The sequence below is a fragment of the Wyeomyia smithii genome, chromosome 2 (genome assembly GCF_029784165.1).
Source record: "Wyeomyia smithii strain HCP4-BCI-WySm-NY-G18 chromosome 2, ASM2978416v1, whole genome shotgun sequence".
Lineage (NCBI taxonomy): Eukaryota > Metazoa > Arthropoda > Insecta > Diptera > Culicidae > Wyeomyia > Wyeomyia smithii.
This window is the reverse complement of record NC_073695.1, coordinates 93,297,324-93,320,277: the sequence shown is the minus strand read 5'-3', so window position 1 is coordinate 93,320,277 and position 22,954 is coordinate 93,297,324. Positions and strand designations below refer to the sequence as shown.

At 36.5% G+C, this 22,954-nt stretch overlaps 1 protein-coding gene across 4 annotated transcripts in view; it reads right to left on the bottom strand.

Moving 5' to 3' along the window:
- Positions 1–1,613: 1,613 nt before the first annotated feature.
- LOC129721114 (ubiquitin-conjugating enzyme E2 W) overlaps positions 1,614–22,954 on the bottom strand; it is a 53,842-nt gene continuing 32,501 nt past the window's right edge. For 2 of the 4 annotated variants that reach the window (XM_055673287.1, XM_055673286.1), the window contains exons 2-7: positions 4,435–4,735; positions 4,227–4,318; positions 4,064–4,166; positions 3,302–3,387; positions 3,089–3,234; positions 1,614–3,020 (exon numbers count right to left, since the gene is read on the bottom strand). In XM_055673287.1, coding sequence (XP_055529262.1) covers positions 3,007–3,020; positions 3,089–3,234; positions 3,302–3,387; positions 4,064–4,166; positions 4,227–4,318; positions 4,435–4,566 — 573 coding nt within the window. In that variant the 5' untranslated portion in view covers positions 4,567–4,735 and the 3' untranslated portion in view covers positions 1,614–3,006. Of the gene's footprint in view, positions 3,021–3,088; positions 3,235–3,301; positions 3,388–4,063; positions 4,167–4,226; positions 4,319–4,434; positions 4,736–6,767; positions 6,818–22,954 lie in introns of those variants that run through there. The other 2 variants (XM_055673288.1, XM_055673289.1) reach the window with 2 other exon arrangements.

The following is a 22,954-nucleotide window of genomic DNA, read 5'->3' as shown; positions in this document are numbered from 1 at the left end:
AAACAGATCTGTATGAATCTACCTCTACACGTCGATGATCAAAGCAAACAAATACAACGCCGCCTACATGTCAAAAAACAATTGCAGTTGAGTATATAGTATGCCAACGCAAACAACTCGAACAGAAAAAATAAACTAAATAAATAATATCACTTATCTCGCACGAAATCCCCCTAAGGCTGCATATTCCGATAGTTCTGTTATTTGGAACACTAACACTAGTAATTTTAGTTGATTTCACCATTTATTTTCGCGCAAAACACACTTTAAATGAAGAAATTACGTGGAGATAAAAACGCGCACAAACATTCGGCCTTGTTGCCAGTTTCCTCCCCCGCAAATTATTCGTGGTTCAGAGTATCACTATTTTTTCCAATAGTACATAAGGCAATGCACAGTTTCAGCCAGATTAAAAATGACAAATAAAAAAATATATATAAAAATCGAGACATTTTTTATAGTGTTGCTCCTTTAATATCACAAATCATACCAAAAATCATCGATGAGCCACCATGTGTCTCCATTATAAAAGTCAATTGACAAGGAGCAAATGACCACAGGAACGCTCAAAAAGCTATAACTTTTCATTTTTTTTCTAGTTTGAGCTCCAGTGCAGAACCTGTCTGTTTGAACACACCTTATATTGATTTTCAAGACATGATTAAGGACTTTCCCGGAGCAAAAGGCAGACAACAGTGCAAGAAACGCTATCAAAACTATGGCAGACAAGAATTTTGTTAATAAGGCACCTAAAAGAAGCGCAAATTTTTTCGCAAACTTTCACGATTTTCTTTTAAAGGGCACAAGGCTCTTAGGCAGACTATCAGGAACTGTGCTTACACGCGGTTACATTATGTTTTTTTGGTGGTCAAAATTAGGAAGATTCCAAGTATTTTATACATGGCCTGCGGTAGACTTTGCAGGGCTAAAAACCATTCCTCTTCCAGTTTTAGGAAACTAATGTGGTATATGGGTCAGAATTCGTGAAACGGATTAATAATTTTTTTTAAATAAACATATCTTTAAGAATATTGCTTCAATTCCAATGAATTTTTCACAGCAGATGCATCCTAAGTTGTAGTTTCTGAAAATATTTTTTCTGGACAAAAATATATTTTTTCAATGATAACTATTAAAAACAATATGTTGAAAAACTATGTTCTGGGGCATTGAAAAATCTGAAAAAAATCACAAGTATTTTTGACGAAATTTCGAAACTGTCCTGAAAATTTCGAATTGGGGATATTTTTTGTTCAAAAGATATGGGGTTTCATAGTTGGTGCCGCAACACAAGTTAGGTACTGAGATGAAAATAGGAGCGATTACCCTTGCTATCAGTGTTCATTCATTCAAGAAGCAATTCACAGCATAAACACACTATTTTGATATTTTTATTTCCCTAATGAGGTAGGCTACATAACCAAGCACGAAAAAAATATTTGCTTTGTCTGTAACTCTCGAAAACAAAAAAACGCTTCTCACTCCGCGCCTACTTTTTGATTAACCCGCACACCTTGTTGTATTCTTCATATTGTAAAATTATTAGGTTCCAGTTCTCAGTTTCGAAGTTTGTTTTCGTTTGGATTTCGAAGCCAAAATAAACAATAGCGCACTTGAATTTTATGCTTTTCCTGTTCACAATTATTATTGCTGTATTTAATAATAAAAAAATATTTAATTATATTTGAAAGTGGTTGCCTAACCGTACATAAATTGCTCTACTGTGTTGCATTTACCTACATTGTGAATCGGGTCACTGCTTAATATTTGCGTCGTAATAAACAGTATGCCTTCTATTAAGGTATTTTTTTCGCATTAAATTACCATAACAACTACTCACAGATTTTGTTTCTTTGTTCTAATAATGCTTCATTCCTTTGCAACTATTCCTATGCTTTAACTGTCATCGTTTTTTTTTCTTCCGAATATATATTTTTTCGATCATAACTGATCTTATCTGGACTTGCGTTCGACACCGATACATGGCGATTGTTTATATGCTCTCGCTTTGGTGTATCCATACAATACAACATAGTAAGTTTCAGGAAGTAAGCAAAGTTATTCCAACTTTTCCCTCAGGCCTAATTACTTCCGCCACGGACCAAGAACACATTTTGGACTGTCTAGGTTGTCTAGTTTTGTTTTCCCATTTACCACACTATATAATCTCTATCAATCGTTCTCCAACAACAATTTTCATAATATGCGCAACGATTGGTATTAGTTTACTATCTCTCACAAGTGAATAATTTCAAGGAATGTGTATTTAACTTTTGATTTTTCGAAACTGGGTACTTCACGTGTACCGATATAGGTTCACGCCGGGTAGGAACCTACGTGCTGTGTTCCTACTAAATTTTTATATTTATGATGCATTACCAATCAAAGCGAATATAAACAGAGTTGTTGTCCATCAGCGTACTTAGGTTTAAAACGTTATGGTTTCTTAAGCTAGATACAATAAATTACATAATGTAAGTTTTGTTTCACAAAAACACACCTAAAAGTAAAAGTATAAAATAATGATGACTATAATTCGTTCTTTTCTGTCACAGGAGCGTAAATTCAAATAGCCGATGGAAACTTTTCTCGTGTAATTTTGAAAATAAGACTTGAGCCGCTAGACTTAACACAAACGAAATGTGAGGCTTTTTGTTGAGCAATAGGCAAAACGCTTGGTTTGATTATTGTTATTTGAATGCATAACATTTTCAACGCGGGAAGAAATATGTTTTTTTATTTGTTAAATGGTTTCTCTCTATTCATAGAAATTTCGTACGACCTGTAGAGTGAAAATAGGAAGCTTCCACAGCTGTTTTCTGAAAGACCTACATTAATCGAATTAATTTAGGAATAGTTTATCTATCCAGTTTCGTGATGGTTTTGCGTTTGCTGCAACTGGCGGGTTTACATTACTGTTTGCTAGTTTGCTTGCTTGTAACTCTCTACTGGTGGGATATCCACTTTGCTGATCTACTCTGGCAAAATGAACTCCTGGGATTCGCTCTACACGGAATCATCTAAAAATTAACATTTTATTACAACAACTGTGCCAAATATTCTCTAAAAATATTAGTTCAATGCTTACCGTGATACCACCATTTAGTTTTCTTGGGGTTTTTATTGCACGTCTTCACGTAGATTCCGTTGTCCGGAGGACGCCGCTTTTCCCGACAACTGCTCAGCATGGAAGATATGCTAAGACAAACTGATTGTACTGATAACGCAGGAGACCTGGAAAAACAGCATTATAGATCAACTTTCAGCGCCCAATCGTTTCGAGTATAGAAAAGTAGTTTACCAATCGTCTGTGAGTATTGACAGGCAAATGTGACCGTTGGAATAGACGTGCGGGTGCACAGGAATATTTGAACCTATGAACGTCACCTAAAAAGAAAGAAAAGGAAAAATTAAATATTGTTTCTATAGCAGTATTTTTAATTTAACATCGGATAGAGAAGTTTTACGCCTCATTACATGGAACTTTTATTTATTATCTCTAAGCATAGCGGGTAAGTTGGAGGGAAATAAATTAAAAATTACAGCTGACCTTTTTTCTACAAAACATCAATTATTATTTACCTAGTCTAATTTTGAAATGAGCATTTTTAACGAAAAACTAAGCAGAGAGCTTGCGAGTAATGTACGTAATTGGAAATAAACATGTGGTATGCTTGATTAACCTGTGAATAAGGGTCTACAAATTATACTCTTTATATATATATATATATATATATATATATATATATATATATATATATATATATATATATATATATATATATATATATATATATATATATATATATATATATATATATATATATATATATATATATATATATATATATATATATATATATATATATATATATATATATATATATATATATATATATATATATATATATATATATATATATATATATATATATATATATATATATATATATATATATATATATACAAAGTGTCATCGAAATCATAAATGTTCGTTTAAGATTTCAGTATGTTCACGAGTATTTCACCTAGATTGGTTCTATGTCTTTTCTATGTTACTTACCTCTGGCGAATCGAAAGGGTATTTATTGTTGAATTTAAACAATAGTTGAAAATGTTCCCCTTCGTAAAGCGTACCCTCGACGCCATCGATGTTAATTATCCACCTGGAAAAGTAAAATAGTTCATCAGAAACAATACACTTTCCCGTTTATGCGATAACTTACTGTGTTAGATTTTGACTAACGCTTTCCTCGTCAACCGTCACTCCTGGAGGAGGCTCTTTGATAAGGGACATAAGTTCTTTTTGTAAACGCCTCTGTAGGTCATGGGATAACAAAAAAAAAACATTAGTGCTAAATCATTGATTTATTGATTGATGTGAAGCATGTTGTCACGAGTTTAGGACGCTTCGGGTCGAATTAAATGACTTGCCTCCCATCGGGTGCCGTCGAGTATCAATTTCCGGTTTACTTTCGTCGCCTCCTGTATGACGGCGCTTGCTGTTGAAGAGATGCTCTCCGATTTCGACGGCTTTTCTTTGCACACTCGAAACCTATTCAACATGTTGGCGATGAGTATTTTTTACTAGGTTTACAATATCACAACTCTTCGAGAATTTAACGATAAATTTTGTTTAAATATTCTGAATTTTTGTTCTTTCTGCCCACTTTGCTGCTCACATGAGTATTATGATTTTCGCTTATGTGACCATCAGCTGGATTTGGGAATCACTCTGAAATATTCGAAAGCATTATTTTTTTTGATAATCTAGCAGAGCATTGTTTATCTGTTGCTGGACAGGAAGTTACGTTATTCACAATTCATTGCGTAGAATTATTTGATTGACGGTTCTATGTTTGCTTGCTACGATCGATAGGTGAGGTGAATATAAATAAGCTTTAAAGTTCTATTATCAAAGAATTTGCGGATTTCTGTTTGGTCACGTTACGGCTGTTAGCTTGACACCTCTCGAATACATTATTGGTGACAGGAAAAGAGCGTGGTGAGAGACAAACAAAGCGCCATTAGTCAATAGGCAAATTGGTGTAACATTATCAGCTGTTGCTTGTATTTAGTAGGCCAGTATCAATCCGATTCAATTGTTCATGTCGTAACTTGAAAACCATTATCGTTCACTTTGACAGTGACTGTTGTCGTTGATGACAAAAAGTGTCACATAAGATGGAGGGAATTGAAAGAATGACTTCGTGTTCAATCAATGATTTGATAAAACGTAATTAAACATGAAGCCTTGCTTATCTAAGTGAGTCAATCACAACATATTTAAGAGATTTTTGGTAAGCAGTATAAAATACAAATCATTCGTTAGGACACGCTTCTTCTAGTTCTTCAATTTTTTTGGGAGGTATCAGACTAATTAACTTGGTCGATACACTTTTAAGCCAGGCGTGATTTTGAATAAACCGATAAACTAGCAAGCGTAGACAGCTTCCAAGTGATGATGGAGTTATTATACCCAGTAATTAAGTCGTGTCTGTAAGATGAATCATTATGATACCCATCTCCCACGACGATGAAATGGATCGTGTCTGTCTGGGATACATAAATATTTCGCTCGTGGTAATATGCTAAATTGTTTTTGCCTTCAGACACTGCCTGCATAACAAAGTTAAATGATGATGAATCAGACTTTCGATTGCAATTAAAGGAATTAAATGAAGTAATGGGCGAGGAATTTCTCAGTGCATACGAATATTGAAAAACTAGTAAACGTACGACGACTTAGACTATATAAGAAATAAATCCAAGCAACTACTAATAAGAAAAATATTCACTGTTTCAAAATATGATCATGATTGGATTGGCGTCGCAACTTTTGACTTTAGTAATATCTAACAAATCGCAAACAAATACTACGTTTTCAAAATAAGCGCTCTGGGGTCCTTTAGCACTTAATGATTCCCACTTCTTGGTTTGTTTGCCCTCAAACAACTGAAATAAAGTAAACGTTATATAATTTTCAATTGATCTATTTTCGAAAAAAATATTTTTTGTAGATGGAAAACACCGAGACTCAACGTTGATGCGCCATGATGCATCAAGGCAAAATTTTGACGTTTATACTCTCCTAGCTGGTTCCAAGGTATGATGACGGCCCAACAAGCCCGTCGTATGTTCGAGTCCTCGGGAGAGACTGTTGGTGTCAGTAGGATCATAGCGCTAGCCCCACAATTGTCCAGTACACTAACAGTCAGTCGGCTGCGAAGTCTGTGTATAATAAGCAGAAGGTCGAGTCAACAGGACCACATAGTGAATATCGCTTTTTTGGGCTTTTCTACGGTTTCATGGAGCGTGGAGCGGCTCTGAGACATCGTTTGTTTGACTTTATTTGGATTGTGCCGATTACTTATACACTAAGGTCTTTTTTTAAGCGGGGGAAGCGTTCCAAAGGCCCGTGTAAAAAAAATACTTTTTTGAGTTGCAAAGATAACGAAGAAAACCGTCCTAAAATGTTCAAACCTCGTTTGAATATAATAGTGGTCAATCTATTGACCAAAATCCAATATTTCAAATTTTGAGTATTTACAAAAATTATTGAGAACTTTTTTGAAAACTGATATATGTGCACTCGTGGCCTGGAGCCGAAAACGTGATTGAAATGAGCTCGATATCTTGTACCGTTTTTGAGTAATGGAGGAAAGCAAAACGCATAATGCATTTCTACCCAGAGAATCACTAGCGCGTAGGAGAATATCTTTCACTGCGAAAACAACTGCTCTCACACTGGTGGCAAAGTAACTCACTTGCTTGAAGAGAGCAGCAAATCATGCAGCTTGCAAAAAAACACCGCAGTGAAATCTGAAATAGGGAAATAATTAACTGGTGTGAATTTTCTCACACGCACAATACCTACACAACAAGGTCTCTTAAGCCTACATCAAATAAGGAGAGCATCTAGGTAGGAAAGTAGATTACGTTGTTTGCTTTGCATTTCGAAACTAAAAAAACCTAAATTCATCCACCTAGCGGTCAGACCCAGCCTTTCTCATTCAAACTTTTATTTGTAAAAATAGATTTACATGAACGCTTCAATCCAATAAATGTATATTCACTCTTTAGGTTCTAAAATATTGATGTTGTAATCTATACATATAAAAATGTAGTCCGGTCTGTCAGTCTGTTTGATCCATATAGGCTCGAAAACTACCGAACCGATCGACGTGAAAATTTGTATGTAGGGGTTTTTGGTCCCGATAAAGGTTCCTATGATAGTTTGAGACCCCTCCCTTTTCTGGAAAGGAGGGGTCCAATACAAATGAAATATACATTTCTGCACAACTCAAGAACAAACCAAGCAAATGAAACCGAATTTGGCATGTGGATGTTTTAAAGGGTAATAAATATTTCCATAATGGTTCGACGCCCCTCCCTCTTATGGAAGCACATGTTTCTGCACAAATTTCTCGCGAACTAATCAACTAAATGGAACCATATTTGGCAGGTGAATGTTTTTAGTGGTAACAAATATGTTCCATAATCGACCTCAGGCAACATTTTGGATTAAGTAAGATGGCAACTTCCGGTTTCTGGAAAACAGCGAAAAATGGACTATTTCCACCCAATATAATATATACACAGGAGCTAAATTCGACCACAGATACAATTTTGAATTCTAAGATGGCGACTTCCGGTTTCGGAAAAAAAAACAGCGGCAAACGACCAAATACCACCCAATATGGGTATTTTCGTAATCGTAATGATGCACTGGAACCACAAATCGACTTCAGACACCATTATGAATTGTAGGATGGCAACTTGTGGTATCTGGAAAACATGAGTATCTCCGGATCTATAATGATACACAGCAGCTGAAATCGACCACAGACCCCCTTTTGGATTCTAGGTTAGCGACTTCCGGTTCCTGGGAAACAGCGGAAAATGATCGAATTACACCCAATATGGGTGTTTCTTCAACCAGAATGACGCTCAGAGGCCAGAAATTATTTTAAATACCATTTTGAAATCCAAGATGGCGACTTCCGGTTTGTGAAAAACAGCCTAAAATAACCAAATAGCATCCAATATGAGTATCTCTTGAACCAGAATGATGCAATGAGCTAACAATTGACCTCAGGCACCATTTTGAATCGCTAAATGGCAACTTATAGGAAACAGTCGAAAATGACCAAATAATACTCAACATGGATATTTCCGTAATCGAGATGATGCATGGAAACCAAACATGGACCCTTGACACCATTTTGAATTTAAAGACGACCACTGTTAGTTTCTGGAAAACAACCAAAATAACCAAATACCTCCCAATATGAGTATTTCCGGTGTCAGATTGATGCCAGAAAATTTGCTGAAAATGACCGAATATCACCCAATATGAATATATTCAGAATTAGGGCGCCAAAAGCCAAAAATCGAAGAAGTCTTTTCTTTCCATAACTTTTGAGCCACATATCAAATTGTTATAAAGTTTGTTGTTTGTAAGTTTGAGAGATTTGTTCGTATGACACTGGTTGTGTTCAAATAAGTCATGTAATCTTTGAATTAATAGACTCTCATTGTTTTATTAACAATTTATTACATAACGGTGGCTTAAGTCAATTATAATCAAATGAAATGGGAACGTATAGGGCAGCCAAACTTTGAAACCACGTGTTCAATCATAATTCATCAGTTAACCCTTAACTAGCCCGCTCATCTGATAATAATATTGATCAAATCGGTTGTGTAGTTTCTGAGATAATGAAGTTTCGTGATTTTCACATTTCGGTACTTTACAGACGAAGTTACAGTCCGATTACAGTAAAATTCAATAGGGTGTTACGAGGCAGCTAGACTTATTAGTTGACACTAATTTTGTAGAAATCGGGTCAGCCATCACTGAGAAAAGTGAGTGAGTTCAAGTAGTCTTCGAAATACGTTCCTTTTCATAGCACGGATTTCACGTTTTTAAACATAACAGGAGAAGTAATAGTCTGATTGCAAAACAAATCAATAGGGTCTTATGGGGCAACTAGACCTTCAATTTGACACTGATTTTATGAAAATCGGTTCAGCCATCTCTGAGAATCATGAGTGAGATTAAGTAGTCTTCAAAACACGTTTCTTGTTATAACATTTGAACCACAAGTTCAATCTTTATGAAATTTAAAAGTTAAGGGTATTTCAGATAGCCCGTTCATTTGAAATCAATTTCGTTCAAATCGGTTGTGTAGTTTTCGAGACAATGATGTTTCATGATTTTTACATTTTGAACCATAACCTTTAAACTAAAAATCCGATTACAATGAAATTTAATAGGGTCTTATGGGACAGGGAGACCTTTCATTTGCAATTAATTTCATGAAAATCGGTCCAGCCATCTCTGAGAAAAGTGAGTGAAAATAAAAATCTGCACATACACACACACATACAGAAAATGCTCAGCTCGTCGAGCTGAGTCGAGTGATATATGCCATTCGGCCCTTTGGAGTACTTATATACTTTCGGTTTTGCAAGTGATTGCCATACCTTTCTAGGAGAAAGGCAAAAAATGAATGCAACCGCCCGTAACGCATCGAATTTACTCTTCGAATGCTATCGAATTTATATCAGCAGTGCGTACTGCAGTGTACTTCTATGTGTACTAATTTTTCTGCGAGCGGCAGGAATACAGCACAAAGGGGATAATAAAGATGTTTGGTGCAAAAAAATGCTACACGTAGCGCTCATGCTGGGCAAGAAGTGAGCGGTGATTTCTGCTCTTTCCACATGTTGAGGAGAATAACGAGTCTGTCGTCCATTTCAAGACTGGCACACCTCAAAATCGATAATATATTTATACCTTGAGATTTTTCATAAATTTTGAAAGAGCCCTAGTGAAATGAAACAAATAGTATTCAGCCACGTTTGCCTTCAATAACATAAAATTGTTTAATTTTGAGTTGTACCCGTCAACTGACGAAATATCGTGTTATTTTTGCTAATGACCATTAGGAAATTCATGCAATGAAATTTCATTAATTAAACTGCACAAACATGGTCTGTTTAATAGCAAAATCTAGTATAAATGATGTCGAATTTGTGTCTGATATGTAGCTACACCTGACTTACACGTTTGCACTGTGGCTATTCGTTTTTGGTCAAGATTCAAACCTAGGACTACGTGCTAGCATTTCATACAACCTCAAGGGCTGTATACATTGTAGTTTTTATTCCTTTTTTTGTTTTCGTTTTTACAGGTACATATCCGATTTTTTATTCATTTATTTTTTTACTATTGTTTCATTGTTTTTTCGATATCTTACCACAAACATTTTTAGGCATCTTTTTTATTTATTTGACCAGCTTTTTGTAACTATCTACTTTTTTTCTTTATTTCGTTTATTCGTCAATTAATTGTTTGTTAGACATTTTGTGTCCATTTATTGTTTGTTAGTCAATGTTTGATGAACACATTGCCATATAGGTTTACTCATGAGTCGGTTTTCATCCAAAATTTGACACTGATCTTAGCACTAATTATCAGTAATTCCGCAAGTTAAGTGTATATAATCTATGGGTCAGTACAATTAAAGTAAAAGTAAACAAAACCTGCAACGAATCACCCAAGTAAACAAGATTTTAATCAGTTTGGCACATAATTAGTTATTAACAATTTGATTTGATTTGAGATCACAAAGTATGAGCAGCTTGATAGTGTTACTAGTTTTAACCGGATTTCTATACACCAGCTTTTCAACAGAAGTCAAATGAACGTCAAGGATGGAGGATGCTTATTCAGAAATGTTTGGTTTCATCTGTCGGCAGAGCGCTCCTCCAGACGTACATTTTAACATTGTTTGTCTGAGGGCTGAAGCTATTAAGATTACAATCTTGCCAAGCTATGCCATTACCGTTAGGCGTCAAGGATGAAAAACGACAATAACATGATGAAGTCGTTGAACGTTGACCCAGAAGGCTAAGCTTTCTTTATTGCATAGAATGAATGATGCAGCAACGGAAAACCTAAGCCACAAAGAACGACAGGGTTCAATATGTGAATCCGAATGATTCTATAATAATATCATATTATTTGTGAGATTTTTCAGACAAACCTACATAAGACAAACAAAGCGTAGGAAAGGCGTTAAGCGTCAATTTTCGCCATGCTGTAAATAACATGAATTAACGCAATTGCAGCACAGAGAACAGACATTTCTGTTCATATAGAAAAAATTGAAAATCGTGTGTAAAAATTTGAATTACAATACGTTAATACACTAACGACATCTGTCTTGTAGTGCCCCAGTTGCACTGCATACATATTGCTGTATCGATATTTTATCGATAACAGGGCTTGGTTTATCATTGACGCCAGCGTTTCCCGTAAGTGACGCTACCACTTACGGTTAAACGACGGTTGTAAGTTTTTACACATCGTTTGAAAATAAGATGAACGTCTGTTCTCTGTGATTGCAGTATTGCATAAACAGCAGAACAAAATTGCACGTCGGTCGTTGTTCCTGCTGTCTCAGACAGCATTCGGTAAAAGCGCGCCGGCGAAGCTGCGTCGCTTCTATTCACTTCTCTGTATGACGCACAGTGTGTCCAAATCGAGAAACGGACGGCAAAACTATTTTTTCAAGTCCTATGTTATCCATATCTTCTAGAGAGTTGCTTCGTTTACTGCTGTCGTTTATATGCTTTAATGGAATTAGTTACAAATTTCGCCGTATAGAGGGCGCCACACCTAACTTTTGAACGTGACTTGCTAGATGAATCGTTTCTTCTGCAAAGTTGTGCAAAATTTTATAGCAAAACTGTTTGCTGAACACATCAAACCTCTAAGAATTGAGATTTTAGAGCTACAAGACGTTTTCTAAAAAGGCTTTTTGAATGCAGTTTTTCATCCATATTTTCAACTCTAAGGCCTAAAACATGACTGTATATAATCGAGGGTGACGTGGTAAATCAAGATGAACAATTTCTAGTGATATATTGGTTAATATATACAGTATTAATGGATAAAAACTGTAAAGACGTGTTTTTAGAGGCTTTTTTTATTTGAGCTGAAACTCGAAAAGGCGCAAACGAATCCAGGCTTCTATGAAGCCATCCAATAGAGTACCTTTCTGACTAACAGAAAAACACAAAACTACAGTGGGTTATTTGTAGTTTTGAATATATGGCCAACTGGAGTTACTGATTTTTACGTGCATTTGTGCGCTCTTTATAGCACAAAGGCCGGCGCGTACACTACGTTTCCGTTTCCATGCCCAACGAACAGACACCACAATGGGGCTTAATCTAGAAACGGACGGAAATAGAAAATTTTGAAGTCCAATGTTATCAGTATCTTCTAGAAAGTTGTTTCGTTTACTGTTGTCCTTTATATGCTTCAATACAACTCTCTTCAATTGTCACCATATAGAGGGCGCCACACCTAACTTTCGAACGTGACTTGCTAGACGAATAGTTTCTTCTGCAAAGTTGTGCAGAATTTTATTACAAAACTGTTTCCTGAGTAACTCGAACCTCGAGTTAGATAGAAGTGTCTCTAAACTAACAATTAGCTGCGAAATTTTTGTTAAATAAACATACTTAATAAGAATATAGTGCCTAGTAAGCTTTCAGCACTGTGTTTGAACTCTTCCGAATAGTGTTATTTTTTTAGCCTTTTCTACATAAGGCTCGAAATCAAGCAATAAAAATCAAGGTGAATTTTTTTTATTTTGAATAATACCCGAAAAACTTAGTAGTGGTTATGGGTTATGTTGGAATATCTAAGGTCTAAACTCTCTGAGCATTGCACTTCTCTCCTCTGTAGAATAAGTAAACGTCGTTTTTTATTGTTACTTGTATATTGGTTGGCCTGTGTTATTCACTAGCAAATAAGCTTTTTGACGTAGAATAACGTTTATCCGAAAATTAGGTACCCGAAGTGAAAATCTAGCAATGAAACCATCAAAAAAGTGGTCAGGATGTAAGCGCTCATATTTCAGTTATTCCTTATCAGATTCACGAGATTTATACGCTTATGAATAATTGATGAATGACATGCAATGTCTAAATCAAACCGAGCAACCAATCACTATCTTTCTTTCCCAACACAGCCGACACTTAAGTATGAAAACGATTTAACTTTGCAAACGATTTGTTGCTGTTGTTTAGCTCGAGTGCACAACGACACGCCCACCGGAAGTATAACTCTCAGTAGTCACGTAAAAAAGGTTGCATGCAGAAATTCAAACCCTAATTTTCATTCCAAGATTGTACCGGTACCATACGAACCCTAGGCTGTGATCGTTGTAAAGAGAGAAAAACAAAAGAGTACCACTCATCTCGTGTCCGGTTTCAATTTCTGGGCGTGTAGGAACATCAGTCTATCTGGCGCCTGTTAGGGAGTATTTGGTACCTGCAAAAGTACTGGAAACGGCATGAAATTCTGACGATAACAAGTAAGCAGGGCTCCTATTATCTGGCGAGTTTCATTTCCCTCTTGAAAATATGGATTAAAATCTCGCTTTATTTTTTAAAAGGACCTAAGTAACATCGAGAGATTCTTTTTGTTTACTTTCTGTAATTTATTTATTAATAACTAAGCTATTTTACCATTTTTCATTACTCATTTGCATAGTAAGCTAGGTAACATTATAATCTTTCGATTTGTGACAAGAAATCGTTAAAAAAACTAAAACATGACAAAATCACAACCACAAAATATGACGTTATGAGGATAAACCGTATGCATTTTATTATTTTACCACATGTATTTTATATTTTTATTATTTGTTATTTAAATAATCCCCGGGTCCTAGATTTTGCGCTCATTTTTCTAAAAACGTACCACTAGTAAGCTAACGAAAAGCAAGCAGCGAATGGCTGGGCAATAATTCTTCTGTTGCAATCCGATTTATCTGATTGGTGTTGAATCGATAATGGGAGCACTTGAACTTGCCCAACTTACCGACTTTCTGGTTACTGATCTCGACACGTTAATACGTACGTGGTTTGTAACGTGTACCAGCTGCCTCCGGCTGCTAGCAGGCGGGTAATAACCGCATACAGTGCAGAGTAAATACGAAAACTGGGCCGGCCACGACGATCGCTGCCGACAAGTTTCGATTCGTATATTAATTGGTGTTGTTTTAGTTTTGAAACAACAACAAAATTTATCCACTTTAAAACGGATGGCGGCCTACAGAGAGGCCACAGATTGATCGTTGTTTGTAGTACTCGTGTTTTTCTTTTGGACAGATACAGACACGTGGTGGCGAAGGAATGGAGAGGCGAGCCGAGCGCTAATGAAAAAACTAAGGTTTCTTCTCGGGTGGGTGGGTGTAGGACTCCGCGAGTTGCTATGTTATATATACATACAGCAGCGTAATTTTCGTAACTAGGCGGAAAGCGGAAAACTAGTTTTAGTATTCTGCGGCGGTGCTAATTGCGGTTTGTATTTCTAGGATCGTAAACTGAAGAGAACTAGTCTGCACTTTAACAGTTTATGTACAATAAAATGCAATTAAGAAAAATTACAACTATCGACTATTATCATTTTCGTCACCAATCAGTTTTATCAATAAGTTTACCCACATCCTGAATCAAAAAATTGACTGATGCGAACAAGTCAAAGGCGCCAACTTTGGGGGAGCAAGGCACTTTTTGCAACCACCACCACCCGCAATATTTTTTTCGAGGGGCAAAGTATCATTTTGCCCCCTCAATAATTCTAGAAAAATGGCGCCTCTTTTTTCGTTTTCCTGATAGTTTTATTTGATATTTTTAAACTTCACAACCCTCACGCCATTTTGCAAAATTGTGCTGTATGATAGTTACTATCAAAACTGCCAGCCCAATCACTTGACGTTAAGACGTACCACACGCAAAAATTTTGAACAACATATTTCAAGAATCAAATAAATCTTATTTTTTCGAAACTCTTTTGCCCCCTCAATAATTCTATGAAGTCGGCGTCCATGGATCAAGTTAAAACAAACAACCTGATTTTGAAGTTTGGAGTTTAAATTATATTTTGGCTTCTACTAATTTGTAGAAAATGCATAACACCGCTAGTATGTACAAATATAGGCGCAATATATCGAAAAAGATGCACCAACATGACGTGCAACATTTCTCTCCGTTGTTGGGTAAAATGAAAAAAGCAAGTGATTAAAATTCACAAATAATAGGCTGAAAAAAGTATTATACAATAGGCGCAAGCTGCGTGTTTTGCAGTAATTTTTTCGACCCCTGCCAAATGCCGCAATGCAAACACACGCGATTTGCAGCCCTGGTCGAGAATGTTCCATAGATCAGGCCCAAGAAAACTTTATTTGGAAATATACTGTTGCTGCACACACAGTTTTCACAGTTAGGAGTTGGGCTTTGTTGCATAGGCAAAGGTTGGTAGCCGCTGTATGTGCTGCTTAGCGTCTCCATAAGGAAGCAAAGCAGTAATGCTTGCCACCCGCCGCCTGTTGAACTCACGTGCGAACATAGCAAAAAAGTGATAAAAATAAAGAAAAAGTGCGATGTTTAACTATAATGCCGTTTCAATGCTATTATGGTTGATGCGGCTGCACAAGGCGGTCTCGTTTCCGCTGGTCTAAGAACTGCAGGTCAATGCACTTGACGTTGCACATGCTAGGTTCGTTGTTTTATTGCGTTTAGTGGAAAATATGAATCAATTTTTTTTCATGCAGACTATTCACTAGAATCGTGTTGTTGCAAATAGATAAAAGTCGCGGTCACAATCGATATTAGGTTGCAATATTTTGACCTTCGTTATAGAAGAATATAGTAACCGGTCGAAATTACGAAACCAGACTGACGCCGAAAGTTGTGTAAAAATTGTAAATGTTTCGTAAATAAACTCTTCATTACTAGCAGTAGCAAACAATTCTTACTATGCACAGTGTTCTATTTTGCCGATTTTGTGCTCTAAATTAATAGCGTCCTCAGATTTGATTTTAGTGATATACTTAATTTCGAAAAGTTTCTATGTATTTTATGGCGCTTCTATCAGAGTGGACGATTTAGTACTTAATTCACCTAGGAGTGATATAAAAAATTTTTTTTTTTAAAACAGTGAGATTGACAGCCAGTGTCTTCGACAAAGTTGTGGCAAATGTTTCTACTAGCAACTTTGTCGAAGGTGTTGATTTTCTATCTCTTATGTTAAAAAAAATATGAAAAGTTTTGTATACAAAGCTCACTCAAATCATAGTTTTCAATATAATTTTTTCCTGGTTTTTCTACATATTTCATATTTTCTACAAATTTATTAGCCAAACAGAACCACATTGTTTTGCTGAACATTTGATTTAGCTTAAGTTCAAACGAAAAAAGTTATTGGACCATTAACGTTGCAAGGGTTAGTTCAATTTTAAATTAATCATTCGCACGCGAACATACGCAGGTTGTAAAAATATAGAAAATCATGAGGAAGAGTTATAAAGAAAAATATGAAATTTCAATACAGTTTCACACATGACCTCAACAAAATTATTTGAAAGAGTACGAATTTTCATGCAAAAGAATATTTTCATTGAAACAAACGAAATGACTCTATTAGACAAATGATTTTATATTCTTCTGGAAGTAGAATAGACGTGCTTTCAGAATATCATCATCTGCGGATTTTTGCGTACGAATAAGTAATTTAAAGTTAAACAAACCCTTAAATAACCGTTAATGGTTAAATAACTTTTTTATTTCGAACTAAAGCTAGATCAAATGTTCAGCAAAAATATGTATTTCTGTTTGGTTGATAATTTTGTAGAAGATATAAAATATATAGAAAATTCAGGTTTCGGTAGAACAAATTTACAATTCAAACCACGATTACACAAGATTCAGTTTCACACATGACCTCAACAAAATTATTTGAAAGAGTACGAATTTTCATGCAAAAGAATATTTTCATTGAAACAAACGAAATGACTCTATTAGACAAATGATTTTATATTCTTCTGGAAGTAGAATAGACGTGCTTTCAGAATATCATCATCTGCGGATTTTTGCGTACGAATAAGTAATTTAAAGTTAAACAAACCCTTAAATAACCGTTAATGGTTAAATAACTTTTTTATTTCGAACTAAAGCTAGATCAAATGTTCAGCAAAAATATGTATTTCTGTTTGGTTGATAATTTTGTAGAAGATATAAAATATATAGAAAATTCAGAAAAAAGATATACTGAAAATTATGATCTGGGTGACCTTTGTATGTAAAACTTTTCATATCCCTTTCAACATAAGAGATAGAAAATCGACACCTTCAACAAAGTTGCTAGTGGAAACATTTGCCACAACTTTCTCGAAGACGCTGGCTGCCTATCTTTCTGTTCTGAAAAAAAATGTTCATATCACTCCTGGGTGAATTAATCACTAAATCGTCCATTCTGAATCACCAAATATATCACCAAAATAAAATTTGGGGACGCAATTAAGGGGTTATATACCTTTTTGGTTTTCAAAAACCCGAATAAATTTTTTTTGCATTATCTTCAAATACAACATCTTGAGAACATTTTCACAAATTTTCATAAAGATCTGAGCAATAGGAAGAAAGTTAGAGCGATTTGCAGCGCGCTTCACCACGGCCGCATAAGCTAAACTTGAAACTTTACACGCGATTATCTCGAAATAGTGTTATCCGAAAAATGACTTTGCCGTGATCCTGATTGCGGGAAAACTACTGAACCGATTTCCTTCATCCAAATTCGCCGGTCCTTGAACGATCGCTTTTTGAAACATACAGTTACATTTTGCCGCAAAAAAATTTTTAATGCAATTTTCAGTTCATTAAGCAGACAGTATGTGAGTAGAGGAAGAACGAAATATAAGCGAACTGGAAATATGATACAGATTTGGAAAAATATACCGCATCCCGACGGGACTTGAACCCGCAATCTCCCTGTCTCCGGCATGGTGTTTTGACCAATTAAACTACGGGGGACGGTGGTACTGTTCCACAATCTATATCGTATCACATTCCGCTGTCGACTTATTCTATTGCTCATCCCTAACTACACACACTGCTGTGCAAGCGTTATTTATAGACTGAAAGGAATGTCTCATCAATTGCAATGCAATTTTCAGCGCTCAAAAGGTGCATTTTTTGGGAAAAACGTTCTCGTTTGCACTGAAAACAAAATACTCATAAAAGCGATCGTTCAAGGACCCGGCACACTTCTAAACTAATGAAATAATATGAGTTTTTTAATTTCGGTTGACCCGCTGAGTCTCTAACAGGATCACCGCAAGCCTCTGCAGAAAATAGTGTTTCGGGGAAAAGGCCATTACTCCAGTAATAATTGGTATATCTCAAAATCAAACGTATTTTGTTGTTGTTGATGAGCTGTACTTTCAGGAAAATACCACTTTGATACAATGAAAATGGTGCTATGCACTCAAAAATAAATTCAAACTTCCCTCATTTTCTCGACCAAGAAGGTATATAACCCCTTAAATGAGAACACGAAATCAGCAGAATAAACCATTGTGCTATGTAGGCCAGTGGTTCCTAGCCTTTTTGGCTTCGCGGTCCTTTCACTAAGTACAAAAAGCTTCGCGGCCCCCTTTTCAAAGCACAAAAAGCATTGAATCATTGCCTGCTATAATCAATCAATTTCCATATGCTTGGATTAGTTTCGTTTACCTTTTTAATGTTTGTATTGGGGAAATAAGTAATGTAATGTCTTCTAAAGATTTCTTCAACGAAGTATGTATTCCAAATGTTAATTTTATTTTTAAAGTAACAATCAATGTTACTGTATAAAAACATGATTATTCAAAATGATTAGACACACTTTTTTCATTATGGCTGCAAAAACTTAAGGCCTAGTTTTGCCCCACAATGAGTTTTCCAACTGGTGTGATTTCTCTGACGAAGATTTTCGGTAGAACAAATTTACAATTCAAACCACGATTACACAAGAGGTTTTGAGTTTTTTTTTTTTTTGATTTTCGAGCATATTACTTGCTTTACTTCATTTGTCTTAACATCGTTGAAATAGAGCCTAATGAAAAAAAATTTCTCCAATAAACTCGGTTTTCGCCGCGTTTGTTCAATCCCGCGAGCATCCAATGCTAGCCAAGTCTTGCTCCAGTTTCTCTAACCACCTCATTTGCTGTGCTCCTCTTCGTCGTGTACCAACCCCCACACCGTTTACCGCCGAAGATGGTTCTTAGCTGCCGTCGTTCGAAAACTCCAAGTTCTGCACGAGCAGTGTCCACGACTTGTGCCAGTAAAAAACAACCAGTCTTAAAAGCGTTTTTACATGATACTTTAAGTGCGAGGGCTAAGTCTGTTCCATCGCAGATGCTTGTGAAGTCTAGAGTAGGCACGACTTCCGTAATACGCCTCCGGATATCACGGCTGATATCGTTGTCCGAAATTACCAGTAGGACAAGTTAGACAAATTTGTCAATTAGCTCGGTCTCATCGCCGTCGACACATTACTGCTTAAGCGAGACCTGTCGTACTTGGTTTCGCTTGACAGCATGTACTTCGTTATGGACGTATTAAACTTTAACGCAACCTTCTCTACCCTACGTTTTAGTCTGGTGTACTGCTCTATCAACGCTTCAAATGTTCTGCTGACAATGTCTAGGCAAAGCAGATAAAATGGCTGGATCGGTTGGAAACCGTACCCGGCATGTTGAACGCCGCAAATCACATAACATCTTCTAGCCCAATGTTTAACAGTAGGCAAGAATTTCCTTGATTGACCGGCTTTCTACGAAATCAGCTTGATAACCTACCCATTGCATTGATGTGAACTTTTGTAATATATCCCAGTAAATTGCTATACGTGTCCCCTTGCAAAATATAATGACCATTATTGTTGGGTGATCAGGTACCTGCACCGATACGCTCCCAATCAGGTAAAATATGATTTATGAAGCCAATCACCTTTCCAGGATTCAAAGACCAAATTTCTTTTGGCTGTAAATAATGCATCACAACTGCACAGCAGATGTTCCGATGTCTCGCTTTCCATATTACAAAAGTGACAGATATCATCCTGCTGAACTCAGGCCAATGATCTTTAAGTGAAATCTACTCGAACAGTCCCCCGTTACTAGGACGACCTATGTACAAAGAGCTCTTTCGTTGAGCTCTAAGAGCTTTTTTGAATGATTTACGATTGAGACCGTTAACGGAATCCTTTGTTGGCGAATACCAGGCTGGTTTTCGACAGGGGCGTTCCACGACGGATCAAATCTTCACCCTGCGACAGATCCTCGATAAGTTTCGGGAGTACAACTTACCGACTCACCATCTGTTTGTAAATTTCAGAGCGGAATACGACTCAGTGAAAAGAAACGAGCTGTGACAGATCATGCTAGAACACGTTTTCCCTACGAAACTAATTAAGCTGAGTCGTATGACGCTGGAGGGATCAAAATTGTGCATGCGGATAGCTGGCGAGACATCAGCCGCGTTCGTAACGTTGGATGGCCTGAAGCAGGGGGTGCGCTCTCCAACTTACTGTTCAACATCGCTCTTGAAGGTGCAGTACGGAGAGCAAACGTGGAAAGAAACGGTACGATCATCACGAAATCTCACATGCTTCTTAGTTTCGCGGACGACATCGATATCATCGGTATTAACTGTAAGGCCGTGGAGGAGGCCTTCGTACCTCTTAAGAGGGAAGCAGCGAGATTGGGACTTGTCATTAACTCTGTCAAAACGAAGTACATGGTAGCTGGCAGAGAGCGTGGGAGTCCCCGTGGTGTTGGAGCTGAGGTAAGTGAAACGACGAGTTGCAGCTGCGAACAGGGCCTTCTACGGACTACGGAACCAGCAAAGGTCCCGTAGTTTGCAAACTCGCACAAAACTAGCGCTGTATAGGACGCTGATACTCCCGGTGGCGCTTCACGGACATGAAGCATGGACGCTGAAAAAAGCTGTTCGACGAGTGCTCGGAGTTTTTAAGCGTGAAGTTCTGCGATCGATACTTGGCGGTTAACTAGAAGATGGAGTGTGGCGCAGATGCATGATGGTGCCGGTATCAAGTGTTGTTCACAATGCAGAATTTTGAGCGTGTTTTCACCATCACTCTAGTGGTCCGAATCGATGTTGGCGCCTCGGTAGGTTCTGATGTTGTCGATGTCTGAGAAGTACAGACCTCTATCAATATGTGGTCGATTCTGTCTGATCTTCTAGTGACCTGGAAAAAGGTAGTACGTACCAGAAGTACAAGTTTCTGTATTTTCCGAATAGGTAAATTATAGTTTCCATAACTTAGAAGATTAGATCAGAACAGCTCGAAACCCAACCCACTTTATAACTTCGCGATTACTACTGACTTGAAATATGAAAAATTCGGTTTTGCTTACATTAGCACTCCAGTTCAAAAAAATAAATTTAGGTAATATGCGTTCGAGTTCCGAGTTGTGAGTTTCGAAAAGTTAAAATGAACACCAGGCAAGTCCCTAGCCGTTTATGTATTCATAATTAAATTGAACACACCAAAAAAAAAGATAGACTACACTTTTTGTGTAATTCTTCAAATGGAATTTTCATGGGCGAGGTTTTTTTTAAACATAAGTTTTGATATTTCTATTACCTTCACTGTATTTAATATAATAAAGAAATCAGACAGTTACTTTAAACTAATTTTACACTACCGTGTTATGAGCGTTTTCTGCACAAACAAATAGCAGCACTTGGTTACAAATTAAAATAATTCGTATGTACAGCTTTTGTAAAACCGGAACAGGTCAAGCAACGCTCCGATTATTAACAGTAGGTACAGGCCAAGTGGCGCACCTTTTTCCCGACGGTCATCTCCCTTCTGTTCAATTTTGTTTACGTTTGAGTGGACGAACATCCAACACCTAGAGCCATTTATCGTTACTGCCGTAAACAACTGTCTTCGTCGATATATTTAGTAGATTTTTTTTTTGTAGTACATTTACGATTGGAACGTAATTGATGTTATTTTTAAAATATACACAAATGATGTATAGGATTGACGCGCTTTTTGTACCGCGATCGCAGCATAATGAGGATATTTTTATATCAAACAGAGGGACAGACGATACAACATAGTTCGTATATCCTACGACTTTTATTTTTCAAGAAATACGAATACTTAGTTACTCTCACTTTTACATCTGTTCGGCTTTCATTTGTTCTTTGGTTTACTGCTCTACTGATTCGAGGCAGTTTGAAATTACAACTGAGATGAGTAAATTGACGCGGTTTGTTTCATGGTCAAGGAAGTTTAGCGAACATGTGCGATGTATCAGACAACAGCTCTATTCATAGCAATTTTGTTTGTTATAGTGAGTATCTGTGAAGCAAAAAAAAAAAAACATTTCAGCGAAACTCGTCAATTAATTAATTGAGATCGTAGTACTACCCCTATCCTATTACTCAACTTTACCCACAATAGCAACAGAGCGCATGATGTAACATAGCTACTTTGTTGACAGTCGTGAATTTGTGATTAAAGTTGTTATGAAAATAAATATGCCCTTATGATATCACTACCCTACTCTTGAGCGCACAGCTTTGTTCGGCAATGTTTTTGAAATCAAATCTTGGAATAATGGGCCATTTATAGTTTGAAGTTTGCGAAGCGCAAAACTTAGAATGAAGTCTGGCAGAGCATACCAGTACTACATAGGCCGAAGCATGTGTAATCGTCGTGCTACCATAAATTTAATTTTTTTAATAACGGGGAAGAGGTCAACAGATGTGTTTGCCAAACAAATTTTACATTTTATTTATAAGTTCGAGTTTGCTGTCGTTTCTATGCGAGTCGTCTTGAGAGGGTTCGAGGTACATTTTATGCTAATAATGTTTCATTGTTCTTTGACTTGAGACGATGAAACCACGAAGCGGGTTGTTTGAAGTGATGTCATGATAATGGAAGAGTTTTCAAAATTTGACTAACGTAATATTTTTGCATGCAAATTCAATGTTAGTTGACACTGCTAAAACTCTAAATAGCTCAAATTGAGACAACTGGTCCCCTGCATTTGGAAGTCATTAAAAA